We start from the raw sequence: 24,268 nt of genomic DNA on the forward strand, positions 1-24,268 counted from the left end.
GATTTAGTGAAAAGGCCAGACTTCAGGGGTATCTGAGGCAGGCTTGAAACACAAGAGTCAGGGTGACTTCTGGGTAATACCAGATGGCTAGGCCTCAGACTGACGAAGCCTCTTGGATGAGGGGCGAAACGTTTCTTTTTAACAAAAAACGAAGTCCAGATGACATGATTCAACCTTTTTTGTTGTTATATACCTGGATGACTGAGAAAACAAACTTGGTATTGTACAATTATGTTCTTTGCAAGTAAAGACACGGCTGGTTCGCAGCATTTTAGTGGTGAAGATTCAAGTGTCTATATTGGCGCAGAATGAGCCAATTATCACTGATATCGACATGTCCCCAAACACCTTTATCGTCCTAAAATATCGGTGCCACCAATATATCAGTCGGGCTCTAATTCTTAACAATCTCAAAAACTTCAGGAAGGTGCCATTTCTGTAAATCACTAAGACAAGAACTGTAGAAAAGATGATGAGCAGCGGTGGATTTGTTTCGTTAATGAAGGGAGAAACATTTGTCTGTAGAAGACGGTGTCCAATTTAAAATAGTGTTGATCTGTCAGAACGTGCCACAGAGTAAAAAATATTCACCAGCAATTAACAGCTGGTCAATACATCAATTAGGCTCTATGGGTTTACTTTTCCTTTTAAAATGTCATTGTTGCTTAGCTTTAACACAGAACTGTTGTATGTTTATCGAGCCAGTGGATGTACAGGCTGCTCTGGTAATCCGTCTAAAGTATCTGTTGCAAACATCACCTGACATACGACTGAAATAGGGTTCTGATTGTCTGCCCAGCACAGAGAAGAAACCCCCAGCGTTGTAAAGATGGGGACCCACTCTCGCTGCTTTGTGTTAGATTATTTTGTCCAACAGAACAGTCATGTCTACATTAAGCCAGTCTCAGTCTTCTCAGTTTTATTTTATTACATTACCATAAATTAATACATTTTGAGCTGCTACCATTAAATTAAAATGGAAGTAATTAACAGCTTTGTAATTATTGTCTGTGTGGAGTGCGTGTCAAACATTAACAGTAGCACCATTTGTTTTTTTTTTTTACCAAGCGTATGTATAAAGCAGTTTGGTTTCAACCAGTTTGGAATTCGTACCAGTTTCAAACTCGAAATCGTCAACATCGATCAAATAAATGTAAATAGCAGACAGAGTTAAAAAAAAGTCATTACAAAGAAATGTTTTTTTTTTTTTTTGCATCTGTACCTTTTCAATCATTGAACGTGAGGTTTCAACAAACCCACACGCCAGTATTTCAGAAAATACTTAAAATATTCAGAGTTAGCATCACCTTTCACTCACCTGTGAGAGCTCGCTCGCATCTATTTGACCACTATTGTCTGCGTCAAAGCGTCTGAACATTAAATCAACCAGCTGCTGCTTGGCGGCCATGTTGTCCTTGTGAGTGCCATGGAAGGTTGCTGCCATGTATCGTTTGTCATGCAGATCCAAAATCTTGGTTTTCAGCCGAAGGTAGTCACTCAATCTGCAGTCATCACCTGTTGAAAAAGGAACAAAGGAACAGAAAGAGCAAAACCATTAGAAGTAGAAAAATGTATATGACACACAGTTAATGATCTTTGTTGCAAAAAGAGAAAGAAAATAAGTTGATTTTTTGGGTGTTTTAAGTGGTGTTAAGTTGTCTGAAGACACGTTTCACAGATACATGCACAATGACTGCAGATGTTCTGTAATAAGATTAAATATACATGCTATGAATAACACAAGATGTCTCAAACTGTTAATTATTGGTACCAAAAAAAAAAAAAAAAAAGTAAAGCTCTAACCTGAGAGTGACTGACTGAATCATAACAATTTCAAAATGAATATTTTCACACAAGAGCATAAACACCCACATTCACGCAGCCTTTCATTGCTTCCCGACTAAAAAACGTTCAGCCTGATTAACACAAAGAACGTGATGAACAAATCCATCACACAGGTGTCAAGAACAAACCCTACCAGCAACAGAAAACAATCATGTCTGCCATCAGAGGATCTATATCAAAGGAGTCAAATGCATAAAATGTTCAGCCGTGAAGTGAAGCGGCAGCCAAACAGAAAATTATGACTAGAATTCGAGGTTTACACGTGTCAGATCAATTTTGTTTCATCTGGAAGTGCATCTCCCATAATAAAAGATAAATTAGCTGTTGCTTACCAGCCAACAAGAAAAAAAAAAAAAAACACTGATATGATTTTCAATTCTTGGGAAAGAACGGTGACATCTTTGAAAGATTTTCCAACAACTATGAATAAATGTTGGCTACTCAGAGTCCTGTGTGAGACAAATGAACTTTGTTCAGGATGATCAAGCAAGAGGGAGATGGTGAGGATGCTAACGGTGTCTCCTCTCAGTAGTGTGGGCGTTCTGCTCTGTCGGCTCCTGCAGCCACAGCTAAACATCAGCAGCACATCATCGGCTTGATGAGCAACAGGAGCGTAAAAGGCTGCAGAGGACATCCAGTCCGTGCTGGAGCATTATCTGCCAATGGTAGTTGGTTCTGGCCTCTTGTGAGATTAACTAAGTATTAATCAAATTTATAACTCTTCGTGCTTTCAGTATAATCTCCAATGTTCTCATGTCCCTTGAATTTTTCTCGGTGGACCTCGAGCTCTCCTGTGCCTCCTCAGCTGCCTCCACACATTCCTTCCCTGCCTCCTGCCTGGAACCACTGGGTCACCCTTCCCCACAACTGACTCCTACCCCTGCCATAAGAAAGAGCAGCAGAAACAATATCACCGATGCTGGCAGGTCATTAACCCTTCTCCTTACTCTCCAGGGTTCCAGCTCCCTTCCTGGCACATTTGAAGACAATTATCATTTTGTAAATAAACACGGTAAAACTTATTGGAGGCTTGCTATCTGTTGTCTTCAGTCCTTATACCTGGGTATAGTGGCAGTTGTTACAAGTAGGACTGGATGCTCAGTGAGGGCTGATATGTAGCTGGGCAGAATCAGAGCAACCCCAGAAACTAATGACACATTATCAGTACAGGATTTCATTTTTGTTGTAGAAATTTATTCCAGCATCCCCTCAGTGAAACAACTTGAGCAATCAGTGAGCATTAAAGGATATGCTTGTTGCACCAACACTTACAATCACTGGGGTTTGAGAGGATGAAAGGTCTTAAACTTTACCTGCAAATTCAATGGGCTTTCATAGATGACAGTCTTTTTACTTTCATCTCAATCTTCAATGACTGTAGTGTCCAAGGTGTGTGAAATCATTAACTTGGCATTAAACTTCTGCTTTGACTGAACTGTACAGAAACAAACTGTTACTCATAATCTGAATTGATTGGGCATAATTTAAAGATTTTTTAAACGATTCTACAATAAAAACAACAGTATAAAATCAGTTCAACTACTACTACCAGAAGAAAATAAAGCAGACAAAGGTAAAGAAAAAAGCAATGTTGAGTGAAAAATACTGCAAACACAATTAAGACTACAGAAGTCCCTCGTTTATTGCGGGTGATCCGTACCCTGAAAATCCACAGATAAGTGGAAAAACAGCAAAGTAAGAATATTAGTATAAGCAGCGAGTAGTAGTTTATTTTAGTGAATATATATATATATATATATATATATATATATATATATATAAAATGTGTGTGTGTGCATGTTTTAAACGCTTAGCACACTCTTGCAATATTCTAAACAAAGTTTCTAAACACTCTGAAAGAGACAGAATGTCATAATTTCAGCTCCCTGCCTCCTCTGCTCTTTGCCACCTGCAAGTGCTCTTGGCCACGCCCACTTATCCACTCTGCACATAGATCAGCTGATCAGCTGCAGCAGGAAGTTTATCCTGCAGTATGGGCTGCACAAAGGTGCAGCAGGTGCTAAATAATTTAAAATAATTTATTGTTTATATAAATTTAATGCTAATTGTGTGGCTCATCCATCAATCAGCGGGGTGTCATGTCCAATCTTATTTTGAAAAACTACGATAACAATCCACACATTAGCAAGGGACTACTGTATTCTGTTTAGTAATTAAAATACTTTCAGAGTTATTAAAATGCCTGTTTTGTTGTAAACCAAGTCTTGGTCTTCAACTATAAAGGCTGTTAAAAATAAAAACAATCCCACTTGCTTTAGCCCTAAATGTTGTCCTAAACAAAAATGCTTTTTGATCATTAAAATATATATTTGAAACTCACAAAGTCTGGCATAAAGTAGTAAATATTAGAGGTGAGCAGAAAATTAGAAATGTCAAACTTTAATAAAAAAAAAAATAAGATGTGACCTCTGACTCCTTTAATGGTGCATTGACTGTTTAATGATTGTGGCTTGGGGTGGTTGAATATTTGAATACAAATGGTTTAAATACCTTGAAAATCAAATTGTGTTTTGCCCAAAAAAAAAGCCCATTCCTAGTAAACAAGAAGATGCTGTAGACCATTTCTCCTGTTTTTTAGCAGGTGGGGCTGTGAGTAACACACAGACTGAAGTGTTGACAGACTTTAGACTTTCATGAGTCAAAAACTTCCTGCAGCAATCAGGTTGTGAACAACACCAGTGGAGGCGGGTACGGTCTTGTGCTGCAGTCATAGATGGGAACAAGCCAAATGGGAGATGAGGGGAAAAAGCTAAATTTGTTTCAGCTGTAAAATAGGAGGTGAAGCAAGTAGAAAACTTGCCCAGGAACAGCACTGATTGCAGCATGCTGCATATCAGGGAACAGGGTCTGTTTTGACATGTGTCAGAGTGAGAAGCTGCCATGGTCACAAATGGCAAAATGAATAAAAGATAAATGGCTGCATGCATTTCATGGAGATATGAAGGTCAGTTACATCAATATGGTAGAAGCTAGCAAACTTATACACACATACATTTATTGTAGACGGTCTTGGGCTCATTTTAAATCTCAACCAATTTACAGTTTAATAGGTTTACTGCTTACACATGAAAATCATTTTGGCCAAAATATGACATTGATTTTTTTTTCTTCTCACATATTTTAGGTAAAAAAAAAAAAAGTAATGCAGAAAATAATGGCATTGCATGTATTCTTCACATGCATTTAATAATATTAAATCAATTAAATTCAGTTTATTTATACTGTATAGCACCAGGTCACAACAGAAGTAGTCTCAGGACACTGAACAGAAACATTCATATACAAAAATAATATTTTAACATAATTTATCTGAGGAGCAGCTTTGAGTTTAACTCCACCACAGAACTCTCATCTTGAGCAAGCATGAAGGTGACAGTGGAAAGGAAAAACTCCCTCATGAGGAAGAAACCTTTAGCAGAACCAGGTTCAGGACAAGCGGTCATCTGCTAAAACTGGCTGGCTTTGGTAGGAATAGATACACAATGGCAGGTCAAGAATCACATGTTAAGATAGAAATAGTATCAAATGAAAATTATTCAATTTGAACAATTAATTTACGGAAATGAGGTCAATTTGTCCTCTAGTAGTGTAAGTCTATATCAGCATAACAAGCCGACCCTAACTATAGGATTTATCAAAAAGGAAAGTCTTAATCCCAGTCTGAAAACTGGACAATGTGTCAGCCTCATGGACAGAAACTGGAAGTTGGTTCCACAAGAGAGGAGCCTGAGAACTGAAAGATCTTCCTCCCATTCTGCTGCTGGAAACTCTAGGAACCACAAGTAAACCTGCAGTCTGAGAGCAAAGTGCTCTGTTAGGAAAATATGAATCAATAAGATCTGAAATTTAAGATGGAGCTAGGTTGTTGAGTGCTTTGTAGGTTAGAAGTAAGATTTTGAATTATATTCTGGATTTGACAGGGGGCCAATGGAGAGAAGCTAAAACTGGAGAGATATGATCTCTCCCAGTAACTCCAGTTAAGACTCTGGCAGCAGCATTTTGGATCATATTGGATAATCTTACAGTTGAAAAAACTATCAAATCAGTTAATGGTATAAAATTATCAACATGACTTATGGTATTTTAAAAAATGCAAGTTACTCCACCCACCACTCTGGTTTGTATTGTTTTGTAGTTAAATAAGTTAATTTGCTTGACTTTTCTTGCTGCTTAACTCGTTTACCAGCAGAGCACCACCAACATGACATTGTTTCCTACAGTTAAACAATAAGACACATTTTTACAGCAAGAAAATTAATTGCAAGGGTTTGACCAGAAAGAACAAAGTGTTGCAAAAAGTTATCTTTGTGTGAATTTTCTATTTTTAGATTAAATGTTTTGTAATGACAGCAGTAAAGAACTGCTATAAGTGATCAACTCGATACTCTTTATAAACCCCAATAAGGGAATCCATTTATTTTTTATTTTTTTTTGGCAAAATGTTTTTTTTTATTTGTATTTACCTTTATGTATACAGGTAGTCTCATTGAGCCACGGGAAGTCATTTTCAAGAGAGACCTGTTTAGGAGCAGATGGGGGTTAAGGGCTTTGCTCAAGGTCCCAGAGTGGGGCGAATGAGGGTGGGAGCAGGTGTGGGTGCTTCACCTACCCCACCCTCATTTTTGATGTTGCCAGTACCGGGGCTTGAACTGGCTATCTTTCGAACACAGGCCCACATTCTTTAACCTCTGTGCCACCACTCCCCCATTATTGCAAGGAGGATGAGAATAATGTCGATTTGCATTTGGTATTTTCAAAAGAAGTGACAGGTGGGACAGAAATAATGAAGTGCAGAAAGCTGGTAGGTGTTGATGGAAACTGACTTCTGGTTGTTTGCAACAGACTCACAGCTTTTCACTTCATTTTAAAACGTGTAGAAATGCTGCACATATGATTAAACGTCATGCTATAATAACCACATATTTTAAAGCACATTTATATTTGAACCAAAGTAAAAGCACATTAATAATTCCAACGCCTAATAATTGACCAGCTGATGCACGAGGTGCTGCTCACCTTTAAAATATATGCAAAACAAATTCTGTTAATTAAAGCTAGTAACCTTAGTGCCTGAAGTTTGTATTGAAATATAGCTAATAAAATATTCAACACCTAACTTGCACGGGTTTCCCTCTAATAGAGGAACAACAAAAACCAGCACAGAAAGTAGAATATGGCACTCTACCAGAAACAATAATGTCTCGTTTAAAAGGAGGAACGGGAAAGAAAGGTTCTTGCAACCTGCACGTCTGTGATTTAGACTATCAGTGATGACAGCCCCAGCATTCAAAACACCTAAGACAAGCATCACTGTGTGCACAGAATACAGTCAGTGATGCACGCAGCATCAAATGACAAAGAAGCAGCTGTTCCACAAGCAGTTACCATAAATTACGGTGGCAGCTTCATTCCAGCTAAGAGAAATGCACAAAATCTTACACAGAAAGATATTGAAAACCAAGTTGCGCCATAGCTCCGTGATCCACATTAATCCTTAAACCACACTTTTTTTATATTTATCTGTGAACACGTTCCCATTCTTTCTGCTAAGGCCACAACAGTGAGTGAAGCCCCAACCACAGCCTCCTCAACCTGTCTCTTTAAAAGCACCATTGTATTATTTATATAGAGAAACTGTTAGCTCAGCAGAATAGAAGAAATCAACTCTGCAGAAGCTGCCTCGTCTCTGCCCGACTGTGTCTGCCCCCATTGCCCCCCCAGCTCTTCCATCTCAGTCTCCAGGGTACCGTCTACTGCCACAGATCACGATACATCAAGAAAGCACAGCATGACAACTGGGTTACCCAAATCAGAGGTCAGCGATTGTAATCTTTAAAAGCAACTAGAGGTGTCACTGCAGCAAAGCCTGACTAAATCTGAAATGGATATCTGGAGCAGTGGAGCTACAAACCCTGACTGCTGTTCTCCCCAAGATTCTATCAATCTGACACAACAAAGTCTAAGCACAAACAGGAAGCCAATATTCTGCCAACGCTCCTGCATGTAGAATACGTTTAACGTCATATAGAGAAGGGTGTCTAAGAAAAACTAAGTGAACTCTTCAAAAACCAATTCAGGTTCATACTTTATTGTTGATCTTATGGACTACAGGTGAAAAAGCAAGTATAAGTTATTTTATTAACCAAAAATTCCCAGGTCCAGATCAGCACTGAAACCACAACTGTTGCTCCTCTCTGGAATAGTTTAATGCAAATTTGTCCTTTACTGTTTTTGGGTGACCTTGCAAATAAACGGTAAAAACACAGAAAACTGTACCAATCCAACAACATCCTTGATGGAGGAGACACATAAAAGTTAACTGGCATTTTGGTGACTCGCCAGTTCAGAACCAGGAGTAGTAGTTCTTAATAAAAGTGAGCTTAGTGTAAAAGTGGCATGTGGAACCAAAATACAGTACCTGCAGTATTGGGGAGGTGGTTTTAAACTTGGCAGGATGCTCATGGGGGGGACAATGGGGACATATCTGTATTGCGAGCTAGCTTAGCGCTATGTTAGTGCCGGCATTTGTTGACCGGGGGGTGGGGGTTAGGATGCTTGAGAGAGACGAAGTGTGCTCTATTCACACAAGGAGGGCTGTTGGACAGACTACTTCTTATGCCGTGCTCAAGTGTCTGCTTATGTAGATAAAATTATATGTTTAACAACACTGGTGAAGATTCTCAGTCATCCAGGACATGGTAAATAAAAAAAAAAAAGTTTAAAATAGAAACAGCTGGACTTTATTTGTAACTGAAGACATTTCACTTCTCATTCGAGAATCTTTCTCCTTTTTCTATTGAAAAAGCTCCTCGGATGTTTAACACGTTAAAATACATCAGAATGCAGGAAATGGCCTATACTTTATTAACCCCTTTATTACTTTATTAATGGGAAATTCAAGTGTAACAGCAGCAACAGATAAAAAGATTAAAAAGATTTCACACAAAAGTTCCTAAATGTTAATAAACAATACAATATATAAATAAGATAAACAATATCAATAATAATGTCCAATATGCATTGGAACATTGATAAGAACAGACTATTTACAATACAGTAGTATAGTCAGAGTGTGTGTTTTAGCAGAGGTCAGCATGTGTTTAAGATGTACTTGAATTGGATGTTCCTTTTTTTTTGTTTGATACTTTGACCTCGCTGTAAACTATCCAGGTCAGGCTCCTCATGCAGCATCAGTCACTGCTGAGTTTACTTTGGATGCAGATTTGATTCTTTCCCTCTCCTTTTTCATCAGAACCAGTCTTCTTCCCAACATCCTGATCTTAATATGTATTACTTCAGTCCTGCACTTCCTTGAATTAAATCAGCAGACTTTACATGAACTTGCTGCATCCACCTTAACTGGATTTGTTTTGTTGTAAGATTATAAATGTATGAATATTATAAAATAAATAGCATTTTGCATTGTTTCCCAATAATTTGTACATCTTGTTAGTGAGATTTGTATCATAATTGTCATAAATAGTCTTTACTTGACTGTAATGCACTAAAATTAATTGGACAATGCAGCTGCATTTGAGTTAAAGTAATTTATTTTCTGTGCACAGAGTCCCAAGATGATCTAAACTTGTTATTCCAGGATACAGTATTATGCTGCAATCTCCAGAATACGAGACAAACATGGTCTGTGATTTTTGATAGATGGAGACTGAAGAGGAAAACATAATGAAAGTACGAAGGGTTTGTTCCGGTCTCAGATCTGGTTCTGGTAGAGTTGATTACACAGAGCTTACTCCATCACTGGCAGGTCTTGTTGATGACATGATGGAGGACACTGACCCGAGGGCTGACCTGGACCAAGACTTTAAATCAACACTGCTGAAGGTCTAAATTTAGTAGAGAGCAGAATGACTGAAGAATAGAGCTTTTACATTTAAGATGCACTTCTGGGAACAGGTTTTACAGCAGATATGAAATTGTTTGTTGGACATGAAGATAGGCAATAAATGATGCCAGTCGATGATTTAAAGACTTAATAACTTCAGAGCCAAGTGGGGAAATGCAGCAAAATGGGAAAAATCTAACTGTGAAAATTACTGTGTTCATTCTCCACCACCAACAAAATTTAAATGAATCTTGTTCAAATAAAATATCTACATTTGCATTTAAATGAGATATTACGGTTTCTGGTTTAATCAAACTCTTTTTTTTATTTATTCCGATCCTGGATAGCTTTAGAAGTGATCCGTGTTAACTTCAGCAATAAGCCTCTTCCTGCATCATTCCCTTTGGGCACTGTTTTTTTTTTTTTTTTTTTACTTTATTTTCCGAACTTTAACTATTTTATTTGTATTTCTTTATTTTTGCTCACTAGTTTAGTAAAATTGCTATTATGCACATCGTGAGCACGGCACAGTTTGGATAGTTAAATGTAAGATGATGCCCCTAACACCAGACAATCATTCAGTATTTTTGTTTTTCAACTGTGGAAATGTACTCATAACTAAAATAAATCAAAACAAATTACTTTTTTCCTATTGAGGAGTCTCTGCACTCACAAAAACGTTTGTTTCTTTGTCTCAGTGTTTCCTTCAACCACTGAGTTTAACTCCTTAATGAACTCATCCTTTAAGGAACTGCTTAAATAAACTCCAGAAAAGAAAAAAAGGTCTGTTCTGTTCTTGTTTTAAAAGACCTACAGAAGTCTATTGAGTTTTATATTGAATATAATACTTTATTACATACTTTAACACAAAGACATCAACCACGTTCAAGTCAGAATCTACAGCAAGTCATTAAAGTGACCTGCAGTTACACTCTGATTACAACACTGCCTTCACAGCTCTGCTGTTCATTCAACAGAGGGGTCAGCATCAGGTTAAAGGACTGAGCTGTCATCCATCCAACCACTCAGCTCATAGCTTGGAACCATAACGACTTGAACTCCTATAGATCAGCTGCCCCACATGTGGCCAGCTCTGCAGTCCGCATCGATCCGGTCATAAAACATTCCGGTTCGCACCAAAGAATGAAAATGAGTAGGTTTTGTCACAACGTTCACCTGCCACTAATAATGCACCTACACAAATCTTTCAGCTTTAAGTTGCCTGGTTACATTCCAGCACAACTAAGGTCGTATATTAATCAGCCTTTGTTGCTACCTCACAAGGCAATAAAAAATGTTTGCACAAAAGTGCCTGCAAGCATTCAGAATCTATTTTTTCATGTACAAGAGGTATGCAACATTTCTTTGACATATGTTCATTAATCTTTGTCTCCCTCTTTGTTGCACTAACCATTGGTAGGGAGGAGCAGATGGATCCAGGTCAGCTGGATTGTATTTCATCTTTGTCAAGAACGTGTGTTCTTTGCTGAAGGCAGGTCAGGATTATTCTCTGATGCATCGTGTAAACTGACATCCTGATGGTGAACTCAGTCATCCCGCTTCTGACAGATACTCATTCAAACAGATAGAACTACAGGAAAATATCCCCATCATTGTACACTGAATGGAAAAGTCTAATGTTAAAGATAAATCCTTTAATACTTTAAAAAACAAATCTGAAAACCTGTTGCAAATTTACAAGAACAACAAAAGCATTTAATTGCTGTAATACAAACTAATTAGTTTGGAAGACAGTCTCCAACTTGTGTGTATAATCTTTATTTTGCTATCCTTAATGCAATAACACTTTTCACACGCCACATTGCAAATTGTCTTTTATAACAAAAATAAGATCGTTTGGCAAAAAGGTTTATTGGTTGCACTAAATATAAAATAAAGTTTTATGACTTGTGGGTGTTTTTTGATATTAGAAAACACTCACAATACAGCAACAGACTCGACCCGTTGAACCCCGTTTCCATCTACATCTTGCTTTTGTACCAACCCAGTCCTTCAAGCAGCTAGTGTTCGTTCTCATTTACACATTTTTTAAAGTCTGGTCTAATATGGACAAAGTAGATGAAAACAAATAAAGAATAAAATGCAGAAAAATAATTCCAAGTTCCTTAAAGGTTTTTTAATCTAGACTAGACACGGTGGGTAAAAACATCTGAAAAATGATTAGCAAAGAGCAATGAAAGAAAAATCTCCCAATGCAATGACATTACAAAGAGAAGACGCCTAAAGGCAAGACTAATACTAATGTCTGTTGTAGCTGCTGTCAAAGTGATTTGGACCACTCAAAGTAAGCAAACCTGCTGCACCTTTCAACTGACCTATTCATTCCTAGTCTACAGATATTTATAGGAAATGCAAAAATGTACAAGAACTTAAAAGAGCTACAAATATTGTATATACCATATGGTCAGATGTTACTTAAAATGTAAATTACAATGGAGAGAAAAATGTCTCTGCAACAAAACAATGACCACTTTACTTAACTGCAATGAAGATATGCCAATGACATTATTTTATATGTCTTTGGTTCTACTCTGGATGAGGTTGTGAAGTCCCTGCATGTGGTGTTCTTGAAACCCAGCAGGCCTTTTCTGACTTCAATTTGTCCTTAAATGTCAAGAAAACTAAATTTATGTAGTTTGGTCATGAGGAGGAACCAGATCCACCTCGGTGGACTTCACCACTGTAAACTGTGAGATTAAAGAAAAGGTAACAGTTTATAAATATTTGGGAATTTGGACTGATTGTGCTCCATCCTTTTCAGATCATGTTAATGTTTCACATTTTAAGGTTAAAGCCAAACTTGGTTATCTACATAGAAATCAATCTTTGTTTGCATTGGCTGCAAAACGCACCATTGTTGGAAAAACCATTCTACAGCTGCTGGATTATGGAGACATAATTCATAGACATGCTTGTAAGGGTGTCCTTCATAAGCTGGACACAATTTATCACTCTGCTATTGGCTTTGTTACAAATGCTCCTTATCATTGTCACCTCTACTCTCTTGTTAAATGACCTTCTCTACATACTCATGAAATTCATTGGTTTGCCCTCATTTATAAGACGTTGTTGGGATATTCAACTCCGTATTTAACTAATCTACTGCAACTAGCACCGGTTTCAAAGTATAACAGCTGATCCTCTCATTATTTGTCGTTAACAACTCTAAAGACCAAGTCTGGCTTTGTCTCTGCTGCTCCATCTGACTGGAATCTACTTCAGAAAACTTTGGGTCTGACCTCACTTGTCTCAGTTTTTAGTTTAAAAAAAAGCATTTAAAAGCCATTTTAAAGATAAATGTTTTCTTAGTAATGTTGTTGTTTAACTTTGGCAATGAACTGTTGTTATTGTAATTTATGATTTCCTTATTTGTTACTGACTTCTATGTTTTATAGTTTTGTCTAACCATATTGTTTCCCTTCCCTTGACCCTACAAGAACCTGTTGGTGCTGCCAGACCAGCTCCGTCAATAAAAATCTGTTCTTAATGTGTATGCCTGGTTCAATAAAGGTGAAATGAAACGGAAAATTAAACTGCATACATCGTACACATATTTGGTCCTAAAACGTCCCAGAAATAAACTTAAATCATGTTCAGTAGTGGGAAAATAATTAAAAAAAAACTTAAAGAAAGAAAAACTTGTAAACATTAATAAAATGATTCTGCATTGTCAACTTCTTATTCAGCACAACAGGGGGCAGAAACATCAAACATGTTTAATTGGCTAATTTGTCACATGATGTTTGGGATCTGTGGGTCAATCCTCTGAACATGCCTTTGATGAAATAATTGGCCATTTTAGGCACATAATGAACATGCAAATGAATACAGGTTGCTTTGAAGCTGAAGAAGCTAAATATAAACTCGTTGATTAAAGACGCCAGTTCCTTGTCTGGAGGTGTAGAGACCTGCAGGGAATTTGGTTCAGTATACACGGGATTGGACGTTTGAAAAAGGGCATTAAAATGTAATTAGTTTAGCACATAAAAATGCTTCTAAACGTGTATGTTGGAGGTACAATTCATCATAAAAATGATTAAATAAGTTGTTCCCTATTGTACTTACCGGTAAGTTGTGTGACTTATTAAAAGCAGGTCTCTTTCAAAAGTGGAAACATCAAACTTGGGATTTCTCCAATTAGGGCTGCTTGGTATTAGTGAAGTACACTACCTGACCCCCAAAAAAGTTGCCACCCAATAAAAAGGTCACACACTAGTATTTCATTGGACCGCCTTTAACTTTGATTACATCATGCATTCTCTGTGTCATTGATAAGTCGATAAGTTTCTGCAATGTCACAAGATCTATTTCCAGCCAGTGTTGCATTAATTTTTCACCAAGATCTTGCATTGATGACTAGACACTAGTCATGATGGTGCATCACTTCACCTGCCTCTATTCTTACCCTGATGCACCATCACTCTGGAACAGGGTCAATTTGGACTCATCAGACCACATGACCTTCTTCCATTGCTCCACAGTCCAATCTTTATGTTCCCTAGCAAATTGAAGCCTTTTTTCCAGTTAGCCTCACTGGTTAGTGGTTTTCTTAAGGCTACACAGCTGTTCAGTCCCAGTCCCTTGAGTTCCCTTTGCATTGTGCGTGTGGAAATGCTTTTACTTTCATTATTAAACACAGCCCTGAGTGCTGCTGTTGCTTTTCTTCCATTTGATTTCACCAAACGTTGAAGTGATCGCCGATCATGATCAATCGGGATTTTTTTCCGGCCACATTTCTTCCTCGAAGACGATGGGTCTCCACTATCCTTCCAGTTTTTAATAATGCGTCGGACAGTTCCATTTGATTTGTAAATGTCATTTTAAAGCAGTCAGTCTGTGATTTATTGGCATTCTTCCTGATATACTGTACATTGATGTTGCAATATCAACTATTTTTTTAATATATCGTGCTCCTCTACTTCAATTTAAAGCAAATGCTTTCCCCCCCATGAAATAATTTGTTTGGCCTTTTTCTTGACTTTAGTTTATAGTCTTCAAGTCTAGTTGCCAATTTCTGTTTTTGTCCAGTTTCTGCTCTAGAGTAAACCTCATCAACTGCTGGTTAATAAAGCCTGAAGAATATCTGATTTAGCCTTAGTGGCTCTGGTGGTGCAGAGGTTTGAGGATGAGCCTGTGATTGGAGGCTCACCAGTCAACTCCCCAGACCAATGACATCAAAATGTGGGTGGAAAAGGTGAAACACCCACACCTGCTTCCACCGCCATTTGCTCCACTCTGGGCCCTTGAGCAAGGCCCTTAACCCCACAGCTGCTCCCCAGGTGCCTTGGATGGCAGCACGCTGCTTCACACGTGTGCTCACATAATATATATTCAAATACAGAAAATTTATTTCCCCATTGGAGATTAAAAGGGTACAACAACAAAAATAAGAAATTGTGCATTCCACCTAAAACAGGATAGAAGACAAATTCAACTAATTGTACAGCAAAATAGTGTAGAACAAATTATTTTGCTTATACGGCTCAGAGTATAAACTTCAAATTGTACTTATAGTTTATCTAAAGCTGCAGATATATATAGTGTGTACTAATGACAAATATACATGTTTAATAAAATAAATATAGTAGAATGGGTTGACCATAAACCTTAAATTTCAGAACTGCATCTTTAAATAAAAATACTCAAATTGAATTATGGGACTAGTTTATTTAAAACAGCATGATTGTGATTAAAATATGTTTTCCATACAATGGTTGTATGAAAATACAACCACTGTATGTATGGAAAATAATATAAAACATTATTTTGACACTGATACAAAATTGGAATGTTATAAACACTCAAACTATATGATTACAAATGTCAGATAAACTAAGTAAAACTAGATGTCTCCAAAAAGTTAGGGGAGCTCAAACGTTACTGGTGTAGACAGTACAGTACATCATATTTACTGGATCCAAGGGCACACTGACAACTATGGATCAAATTAAAGGATGGGATGACATTCCTAATGTCTACTGTCCCACACATCTCTTCATCAAAGTGCTGTGCCTTCGTCGTAATGGCTGTGCTGCAGATCATTGCTCTGTGGTTGATGGTGCCTTTACATAACTGACATGAGGAAGAGGACAGCAACTCAAAGCTGGATAGAAACAGCCTAGTGCATTGAAGTTAAGCACTTCTAACAGGCTTACCTGTACTTTTATTTTTCAACCGTGACTTCTAACCCTAGAAAACCAGCACTAACATGGTCTATAGATAGTTGGCTTTGGTAAAGGCTTCTCAGGAAGATTTTATTTTGAATAAATATTTGTATTATATTGTATTTTTTCTCTTGTTGATATGTTGTCCATTATCAGCTAAACGTATATATGTTTGCGAGAAGCATGCATGCACTCTCTAGAAAGTACATTGCAAGTCATGCAGAATGAAGCCTGACATTGTTTGGTATGATAAGGTCAGACAATGTTCCTCTAAAATGCCTACAGGCCTCCTGGGAAATGATTGCTTAGCATTTGCCTGCCTAAACTTGCAACACTCTTGTGCATCAATAATACCTTCACACATGAGCATGCTAGTAGCAGACAATGTCGCCCTATCTTTGGAATGTAGAACCTCGTGTTCAAAATCCAAAGAAAAAGAAACCTGACTGACTATAGTTGACCACTACAATGTAATTATCCCCACTGAAGAATTCCAAAAAGGCTTTGGTGCAGTAACTCTAAATAACCTTCCTGGAAGCATCATCAGACTGTGATTTGAGTAAAAACTGTTTTCCAGGCATTTACAAACCCGTGTGGAAGTATTGATCACCGTGGCATGAGCAAGCTTCTAATTCAGTGTTTTTCATGCAGCGTTGCCCGAGGGCTCAAACATCACATGTATCCAACAGTCTGGGGCTTTATATACAGAATTTATCTGAATATTTTGATTTTGTAATCATTATGACCTGTAGATGTTAAAAAAATAAATTAAAAGAACCATCTCTGAGTCTGGGCCTTGCCTGGAAAATGAAGTTCATGGTTGAGGTAACTTTTATACACCGTGTATCTGAGTATCTGTTGTAAAATAAATGACTAATAGTAACATTTTTAAATGGTGTTTTTATTTTTAACTCTATAAACGTCTGTGTCTCTTTCCTATAATTAAGTTGGTCAGTGAATTTGCTAAATAACGTGATGAAGATTGTTGTTGCGTGTTTTAAAACGTGTCAGTGCTCTTAATGGTCATGTTAAACTTCCTGTAAGAGGCAACGTGCTGGATGAACACAACTGTTTCCAGCTAAATCAAATCTAAAGGATTACTGATGTATGACCTCAACACATTTACAAACTACAGATGCCAAGAAAGTTATCGTTGTCCTTTATACAGAACTAAAATTTCATTTAAATATTTTAAAGGATCCTTTTCACAATTTGATAACACTAGCAGTTTTAAACTTATGCTCTTTAAAGTTTCTATTTGACCAAATTTAAAGTTGTAAATGATAAAATGTCCCACTAATTACATTTTGAAATTGGTGCCTGTTTTTCCTTAAAACAACTTTTTACTACATCCGATATGGAAATGTTGTCTATTGCCAATACCAATATTGGGAGGGGTGGAAATGAATGCTGATAACTGATATAATGACTGAAAATGTTTGAGCTTTGTCCATCCCCAAGAATCTAAGAAAATGGCGAGTGAAGCGGGGCTTGTTTATTTAGTGTAGCTGTTAGCAAACCACAAAGCTAAGCTAATCATTTCCCCACTTTACAAAGTCCCACAGTAGGTTTACAAGTGGTGCACTGGTCATAAAAACAGTCTTTCTAACATGCGTTCACATTTTCTATCCTCCAGTATTCACCATAACGTTAAGAGTGTTAGAAAAATATAAATTAAACAAATACATGTCCTTCCTTGTTCATTGTTTAAACAGTCAGTCACAAACGATTAATGTCTAATTAGCAATGACCAAAATGGCATTTATTGTTTTTAGTAGAGAAATTAAAATTTCAGACAAACAATGCATTTCACTGAGGACGACAAAGATAACGTTACTAACACTGGATGTCCTTACAAACTGGAAGCTCAATCAATCAATCAATCAATCAATCAATTCAACTTTATTGTCCATAACATTCAATGAAATGGAGATTTGTCTTTGACATCTGGCTTATAAAAAATAAAAATAATAAATAATAATCCGAAAGGACTGTCACTATAACTACCGACAACGGGGCTAATGCCATGAAGACGGTGCAACCAATCACTGATGTTAGCTTGATAACTCAACAGGCACGTAGCTAGTGACAAGCAGGTTAGAGGATTGAAGAAAATGTATTATTGTTGATTTTTATTTTACAGATAAGTTAAAATAGACATCATGCTCTCTTCAGGAAAATGCACTACACAACATTGTTCCCTGCCTCGGCTGTGATGAATGACAAAAGTGAAACTTAAGGTAAGTAAAGGAAGGAAGTTAGGAAAGTAGTCGTCATGCACCCTCTGCTGTGCTATATTGTACAAGTCCGGTTGGTTCCAGCATTTTAAAGATGAAAATTATGAGTGCTTATATCAGTGCATTATGGGGCAATTGTCACGATACAGATATATCCACAAACATCTATATTAGCCAAAAATATTGGCCTGACCGATATATCGGTAGGATCAATATATTGGTAGGATCGATATATTGGTAGGATCGATATATTGGTAGGAACGATATATCGTGTGGACACTACATTTTACAGAAGATGCCCAACTACTTTTCACTTCAAGAATCTAGATTTTAGTGATGTTGCCCTGTAAACCAACAAATATAAAGAACTGATAGTTCTTTCAGATTTGGAGCCTAACACAGAGAAGTTATGTAATGCTATTTATATTTACATAACATTTTAGCCACACATTTTACTTTCTGTGTTAGTTTTGCTTCCCCCATCATTATTTCATCCTCGGTAGTGTTCATTTCTTCTTATAAAACAAACAAAGATACAGCACATTGACACCTTTGAGCCATCATTTCCCTTACCAATTCAGTTTTCAACAAATGAGCCTGTGATAGTCCCTACGGCTGTGTCATACATCTACACTGATTTTTCATCTGCGTTTGTCTTCATGCTGCTTTATTAGGGGAGGCAAACGGTGCCATGTACACCGTGATATGACTATCATTAGCAGATGTCCATGTCAAGGCAAAAGAAGATGGGGAAAAAGAAATCAATGAAATGGTGACATTTTATCTCAATATAATTCCAGGGGGTGATCTAGGGCAGCTGGATTCACTTTACACTTTTCCATTGGCCAGACAATAAACCGTTTCAATGTGTCCAGATTAAATGTAGGACAGTGAGCCATGAAAGCATTTATTTCTGTTCCTCAAAGTAATTTCACATTTAATTCTTGCTAGTATTATGAATATGGTCTTTTATTTTTTCATTTTCTGCGTAATGTCAAACAATAAATGTTAAATTGATGCTAAGTGGCATAACCCAGGACACGTTGCTCTCTCATTCTTTTGGGTGGTGTCTCGCTTGTCCTTATTCCATCGTTTCTTTTATTGTGATGTTTCTTGTCACAAACATCCATCTTCAAACAGAGAACCTGTCTGATGACCTGAGTGTGTCTGAAAGTCAGTTTAAGCACGCCACAGTCACTGAAATACTTTTGTGTGTGCTGATACACGGTTACAAAAATGGTTTATGTAATGGTGCATCAACATATCTAATACAGAGCAGATGAGCTCATAATCTGGATAGATCAAACATCTCCCCTGCCCTAAGTGCTGCAAAATTCAACAGCTAGTTGCCATGGTCATGAAAACTGCATGTTCAATACTCAGAAACAATAAAATACAAAGCATTTTCTCAACATTTCTGCAACGTAACAAAACATTCTATATCCATCCATCCATCCATCCATCATCTTCTGCTTATTCCAAAGTCGGGTCACGGGGGCAGCAGCTTGAGCAGGGAGGCCCAAACATCTCTTTCCATAGCCACCTCTTCCAGCTCTTCTGGGAAGATTCCAAGGCGTTCCCAGGCCAACCGAGAGAAAGTCTTTCCAGCGTGTCCTGGGTCTTCCCCGGGGTCTCTTCCCAGTTGGACATGCCCAAAGCCCCTCTCTAGGGAGGCGCCCAGGGGGCATCCTTACCAGATGCCCAAACCACCTCAGCTGGCTCTTCTCGACATGGAGTAGTAGTGGTTCTACTCCAAGTCTCTCCTGAATAACTGAACTTCTCACCATATCTCTCAGGGAGAGTCCAGCTACCCTGCAGAGAAAACATTTCAACCGCCTGTATCCACAATCTCATCCTTTCGGTCACTACCCAGAGTTCATGACCAGAGGTGAGGGCAGGAACGTAGACCGACCGGTAAACAGAGAGTTTTGCCTTACAGCTCAGCTCTCTCTTCACCACAACGGATCGGTACAGAGTCTGCAATACTGCAGATGCTACACCAATCTATCTGTCAATCTCACGCTCCATTCTTCCCTCACTTGAGAACAAAACCCCGAGATACTTGAACTCCACCACTTGAGGCAGAACCTCACTCTCGACCTGAAGAGAACAATCCTCCCTTTTCTGGTTGAGGACCATGGCCTCAGATGTAGAGGTGCTGATTCTCATCCCAGCCGCTTCACACTCGGATTCGAACCGCTCCAGTGAGAGCTGAAGACCATGGTACGATGACGCCAACAGGACCACATCATCTGCAAAGAGCAGCGATGGAATCCTGAGGCCACCGAACCGGAAACCCTCCGCCAGCTGGCTGCACCGAGAAACTATGTCCATAAAAGTTATGAACAGAATTGGTGACATTTTAAATCATCCTGCATAATACGTTTTCCCATCTGTTTGACAAACATACATTTATTTCAGTGTAAGTAATCCTGGACAAGTTTAATATAGGAATATACACTTTAAATAGATTTTGTGACCAACCCCTACCCTTGGTGAAGATGCCAATTTTTGGGTTTTTATTATTATCAACGTTTATGTGGCTGGGTCATTATTTAATGACTTGTTTTACTAGTCGTTTGGCCAGGTGATACTTGGGAAGAAGTCTTGACCACATTGGGTTTTTATGTGGTTAAAAAACTGTGATTAAACTTACCATGCCTGGTTTATCCATAAGTTTGAGATTTTTACTTCAAGGGTCTTCTAAAATATTAAACGTAAGCTTTCTAATACAAAATGACATGTGACATGTCAATTCCTGACAAAATACTATTATTAATAGTATTTATTTGTTTAGCTTTATTCTGCTTCAGATGTCCCATCTGAAAACATTGTCTGCTCTGATATGTCAACTTGTCTGTTAAAAACAGGCGGCACTACTCTGATTATTGGAACAACCCTCAGAGAGGCTTCAGTTAAATGTTCTGGACAAAACAAATCAGACTCACAATGATCGTAGAATCTGTGACAGGTCTTTGCTGTTTTTTTTTAGTTCTAAAGACTTGACTTTTATATACTGTTCAGTTGTTAAATATAGTTCTTTGTCTTCTACTTGTTGACTGTCTGTCTTTTTATAAAAGCACATATGGCAAAATATGCTGTCAGGTTCAGGTACAAAGACTGGACAAGGGAAAACACCAGTCAAAGTTCATAGAAAACATATTGAAAGAACTTCAGAAAAACAGGGAAACTATTTTCCATGACCACTCTGAGTACAAAAAAACCTCTAGCTTAAGGAGACCTATATGTAGATAGATGTGGTTTGATAAAAAGTCAAATGTAGTTTAAAACTTTTGCACATGACATTAAATGTACATGAGAACAGCAAATAGTTCAAAACTGTACACCTTTATATGTAACAATACTCAAAAGTGGCTATAAATCTGTCAGACATAACAAAACTTAAAATACAAATCAGAATTTTAACAAAAGAGATCAAGAACTTGTTAAAATCGATTCATTTGTTAATTATTATTGACTTGGATTGGTTTGATTAACTGATTAACCCTAATGCTAACCACAGTTTTTGAGCTACAGAAAAAAAAAAAAAAAGTATATTAAAATACATTATATGTAATATAACAAAAAACAGTTACATTAATATAAATTAATAGCATGTGTCCCTGCTGTGGGTACGTTAGTCCCATAAATAGAAGTCAACCCTAATCTTTATGCAAATCTTGAAACTGCAAAAACATAATTTTCTTACATGCAGAACAGCCAGTTTTGTTAATTGAAACATTCTTGATTAAAATGATAAATTAAAGAAGCTGACACTTCAATCAGAAACTCAGCTTGGAGATAAAGCGTCCATTGGTTCTGGACAGGTGGGAAACACTGAGCAGCAATGGCGAAAACTTTCTTCTGAAGTGTTTCTTTGTATAAAAACACAACAATGTCTCACAATACGTGGTTATGTTTAAATGTCAAAGATACTTTAAGGAAAAGAAAGTTGTCAGAGTTTGAATACTTCACAATAAAGCCTCAAACAATGTGGTTATTGTTGTGATGTACCGTTCTTCTGAATGTTTACAAGCTGTGTTGAAAACAGACTTTTTGCAATGATGAGCTGTGTAAGGAAGTGAAAGATAAAAAATAAATAAATACAATGAAGTTTTGTTTTTTAGGCAGACTTTAACATTCATATTCACCTTAAGCCAAATGCTATGGTGGCCCTAAGGTGTAAATGAACAATATTTGATAAAACAGAATCACATTTGAAAAAATTGAATTGCATTAAGGCAGCACAGTGGCACAACTGGTAGAGCTGCTGCCTCTCAGCGAGCAGGTCCTTGGTTCAAATCCCGGTCCAGGGGTCTTTCTGGGTGGAGTTTGCATATTCTCTCCGTGCATACATGGGTTTTTTTCCAGGTACTTCAGTTTCCTCCCACAGACCAAAAACATGCATGTTAGGCTGATTGGTAACTCTAAATTGTCTCTAGGTGAGAAAGAGAGAATGTTTGTTTGTCTCTATGTGTCCCTGTGATGGACTGGAGACCTGTCCAGTGTGTACCCCGCCCCCAGCACAGTGATGGCTGGACATGGGCACCAGCAACACCTGTGACCCAAAATGGAAGAAGCAGGTAAAAGATAATGGATGGAATGGATGGAATTACATTAAGTCAAACCGGAAGTGGTAGTTTTTTTGTTGTGTATATATTTTTTTTACTTTATTAACAACATAAAACAGAACAACAGAACAATGCACAGTACACACAGAATGGAGGTACAGTTTGTAGGTTTGCCTTTTGTCTGTAGAAATGGAGAACTTGTTTTTTTTTAAGTTCTAACCCTAATCTTGCCAATTTTTTCCAGCATCATATCTTCTTCTTTAAGCTTGAACAAAACATAGCTCGCCATTTCTACAGGCTAAAGGCTAGCCTGCTAAACATACCTCCGTTGTCTGTGTATTGTACATTGTTCTGTTTTATGTTGGTTAAAGTAATGCAAAAACAATACACACACACACACACACACAAGAAAACAAAAATCCAATGTGGCTTAACATTTTTTCAAATGTAATTCAGTTTTTCTCCAAATGTGATTTTGTTTTGTCAAATGTTGTGTTTATGTCGTTTTCAGTGTTGTTCATTTACACTCCAGGGCCACCGGAAAATGCAGAGAAATACTGAATCCAGCAGACGCTGCTGTGAAACCAGGGAATCAACCAGATAAAATAAATGTAAATTCAAATCAAAGTAAAGAATTATAATTCTCCTGAAAGCCAAAAATGAGTTAAAGAAGCAAGCTGTTATTCAGTGATTATTCATTGATTGATTGATTTCACCAGAAATGTACATGTTTACTACTGTCAAGTAAAGAATCCAAAATATTTCAAAGTGGCCACAGGATGTTTATCAGGCAAATGAGTTTGAGTATATTGTTGTAATAAATGATCAGGAAATACTCCAAACAAAGTGCAGCATTTTATGTGACAGATGAACATCTTTTTACATTCCAAGTCGTTTCCATGCAAAATACAAAAACCACCAACAATATCCTGTTTAACAACACTGCAGATCACAAAGTACACAAATTAACTTCAGAAAGGTAACTGGCACCAAGGCTTGCAGCAGACGATGGCTTGGACGTCCTTGCAAAGTGAATAATTCACAGGTCCAGATTTTAATGAGGAGCTTGTTCTCTGGCGCTGCTGTCGATGATGGTGCCAGGTCTTGTACAGAGGTTGTAGCATTAATGGCACCTCAAGAGTCATTAAAAGAAAGCAAGAACACACAGGAGGTTCTGATTCCCCTGACTGTACACAGGCTGGCTGAGCTCACTGGAGTGACGCTCCGGTGGGAAAGGCAAAGACACATCGTTAAGGTAGAAGGTCTCTGGAGAATGAAAACTATGACGCTTCATGAGCATGTTTTTCTTGGCAGAGCTCAGGGGAGTCGTCTACAAAGAGTTTGTTCTACCGCGATTGCCAGGGAAGCAGGGAACAACAAAAACACTCCATTTAAGCTTTATTTTTATAGAAACAGTGTATTCTGCATGCTTAGGTTGATGGAAAGTATAAACTGTAGACACGCAGTACACTGATTATTGAAAAACAGAGATGTTTCTGTAGAGTTCAAATACATCTCTTGTTTTAAAGAAGTTAAATTAAAAGGTAAATTACAGTGTATATATAT

The 24,268-nt window shown here is 37.6% G+C and overlaps 1 protein-coding gene across 1 annotated transcript in view; it reads right to left on the bottom strand.

Moving 5' to 3' along the window:
- Positions 1 to 24,268, bottom strand: part of fstl5 (follistatin-like 5) — a 209,376-nt gene that overhangs the window by 108,974 nt on the left and 76,134 nt on the right. The window contains exon 5 of the mRNA XM_037675152.1: positions 1,319 to 1,515. Coding sequence (XP_037531080.1) covers positions 1,319 to 1,515 — 197 coding nt within the window. The remainder of the gene's footprint in view (positions 1 to 1,318; positions 1,516 to 24,268) is intronic.

The sequence above is a fragment of the Nematolebias whitei genome, chromosome 4 (genome assembly GCF_014905685.2).
Source record: "Nematolebias whitei isolate Nwh7 chromosome 4, NemWhi1, whole genome shotgun sequence".
In the NCBI taxonomy this organism is placed as follows: Eukaryota; Metazoa; Chordata; class Actinopteri; order Cyprinodontiformes; family Rivulidae; genus Nematolebias; species Nematolebias whitei.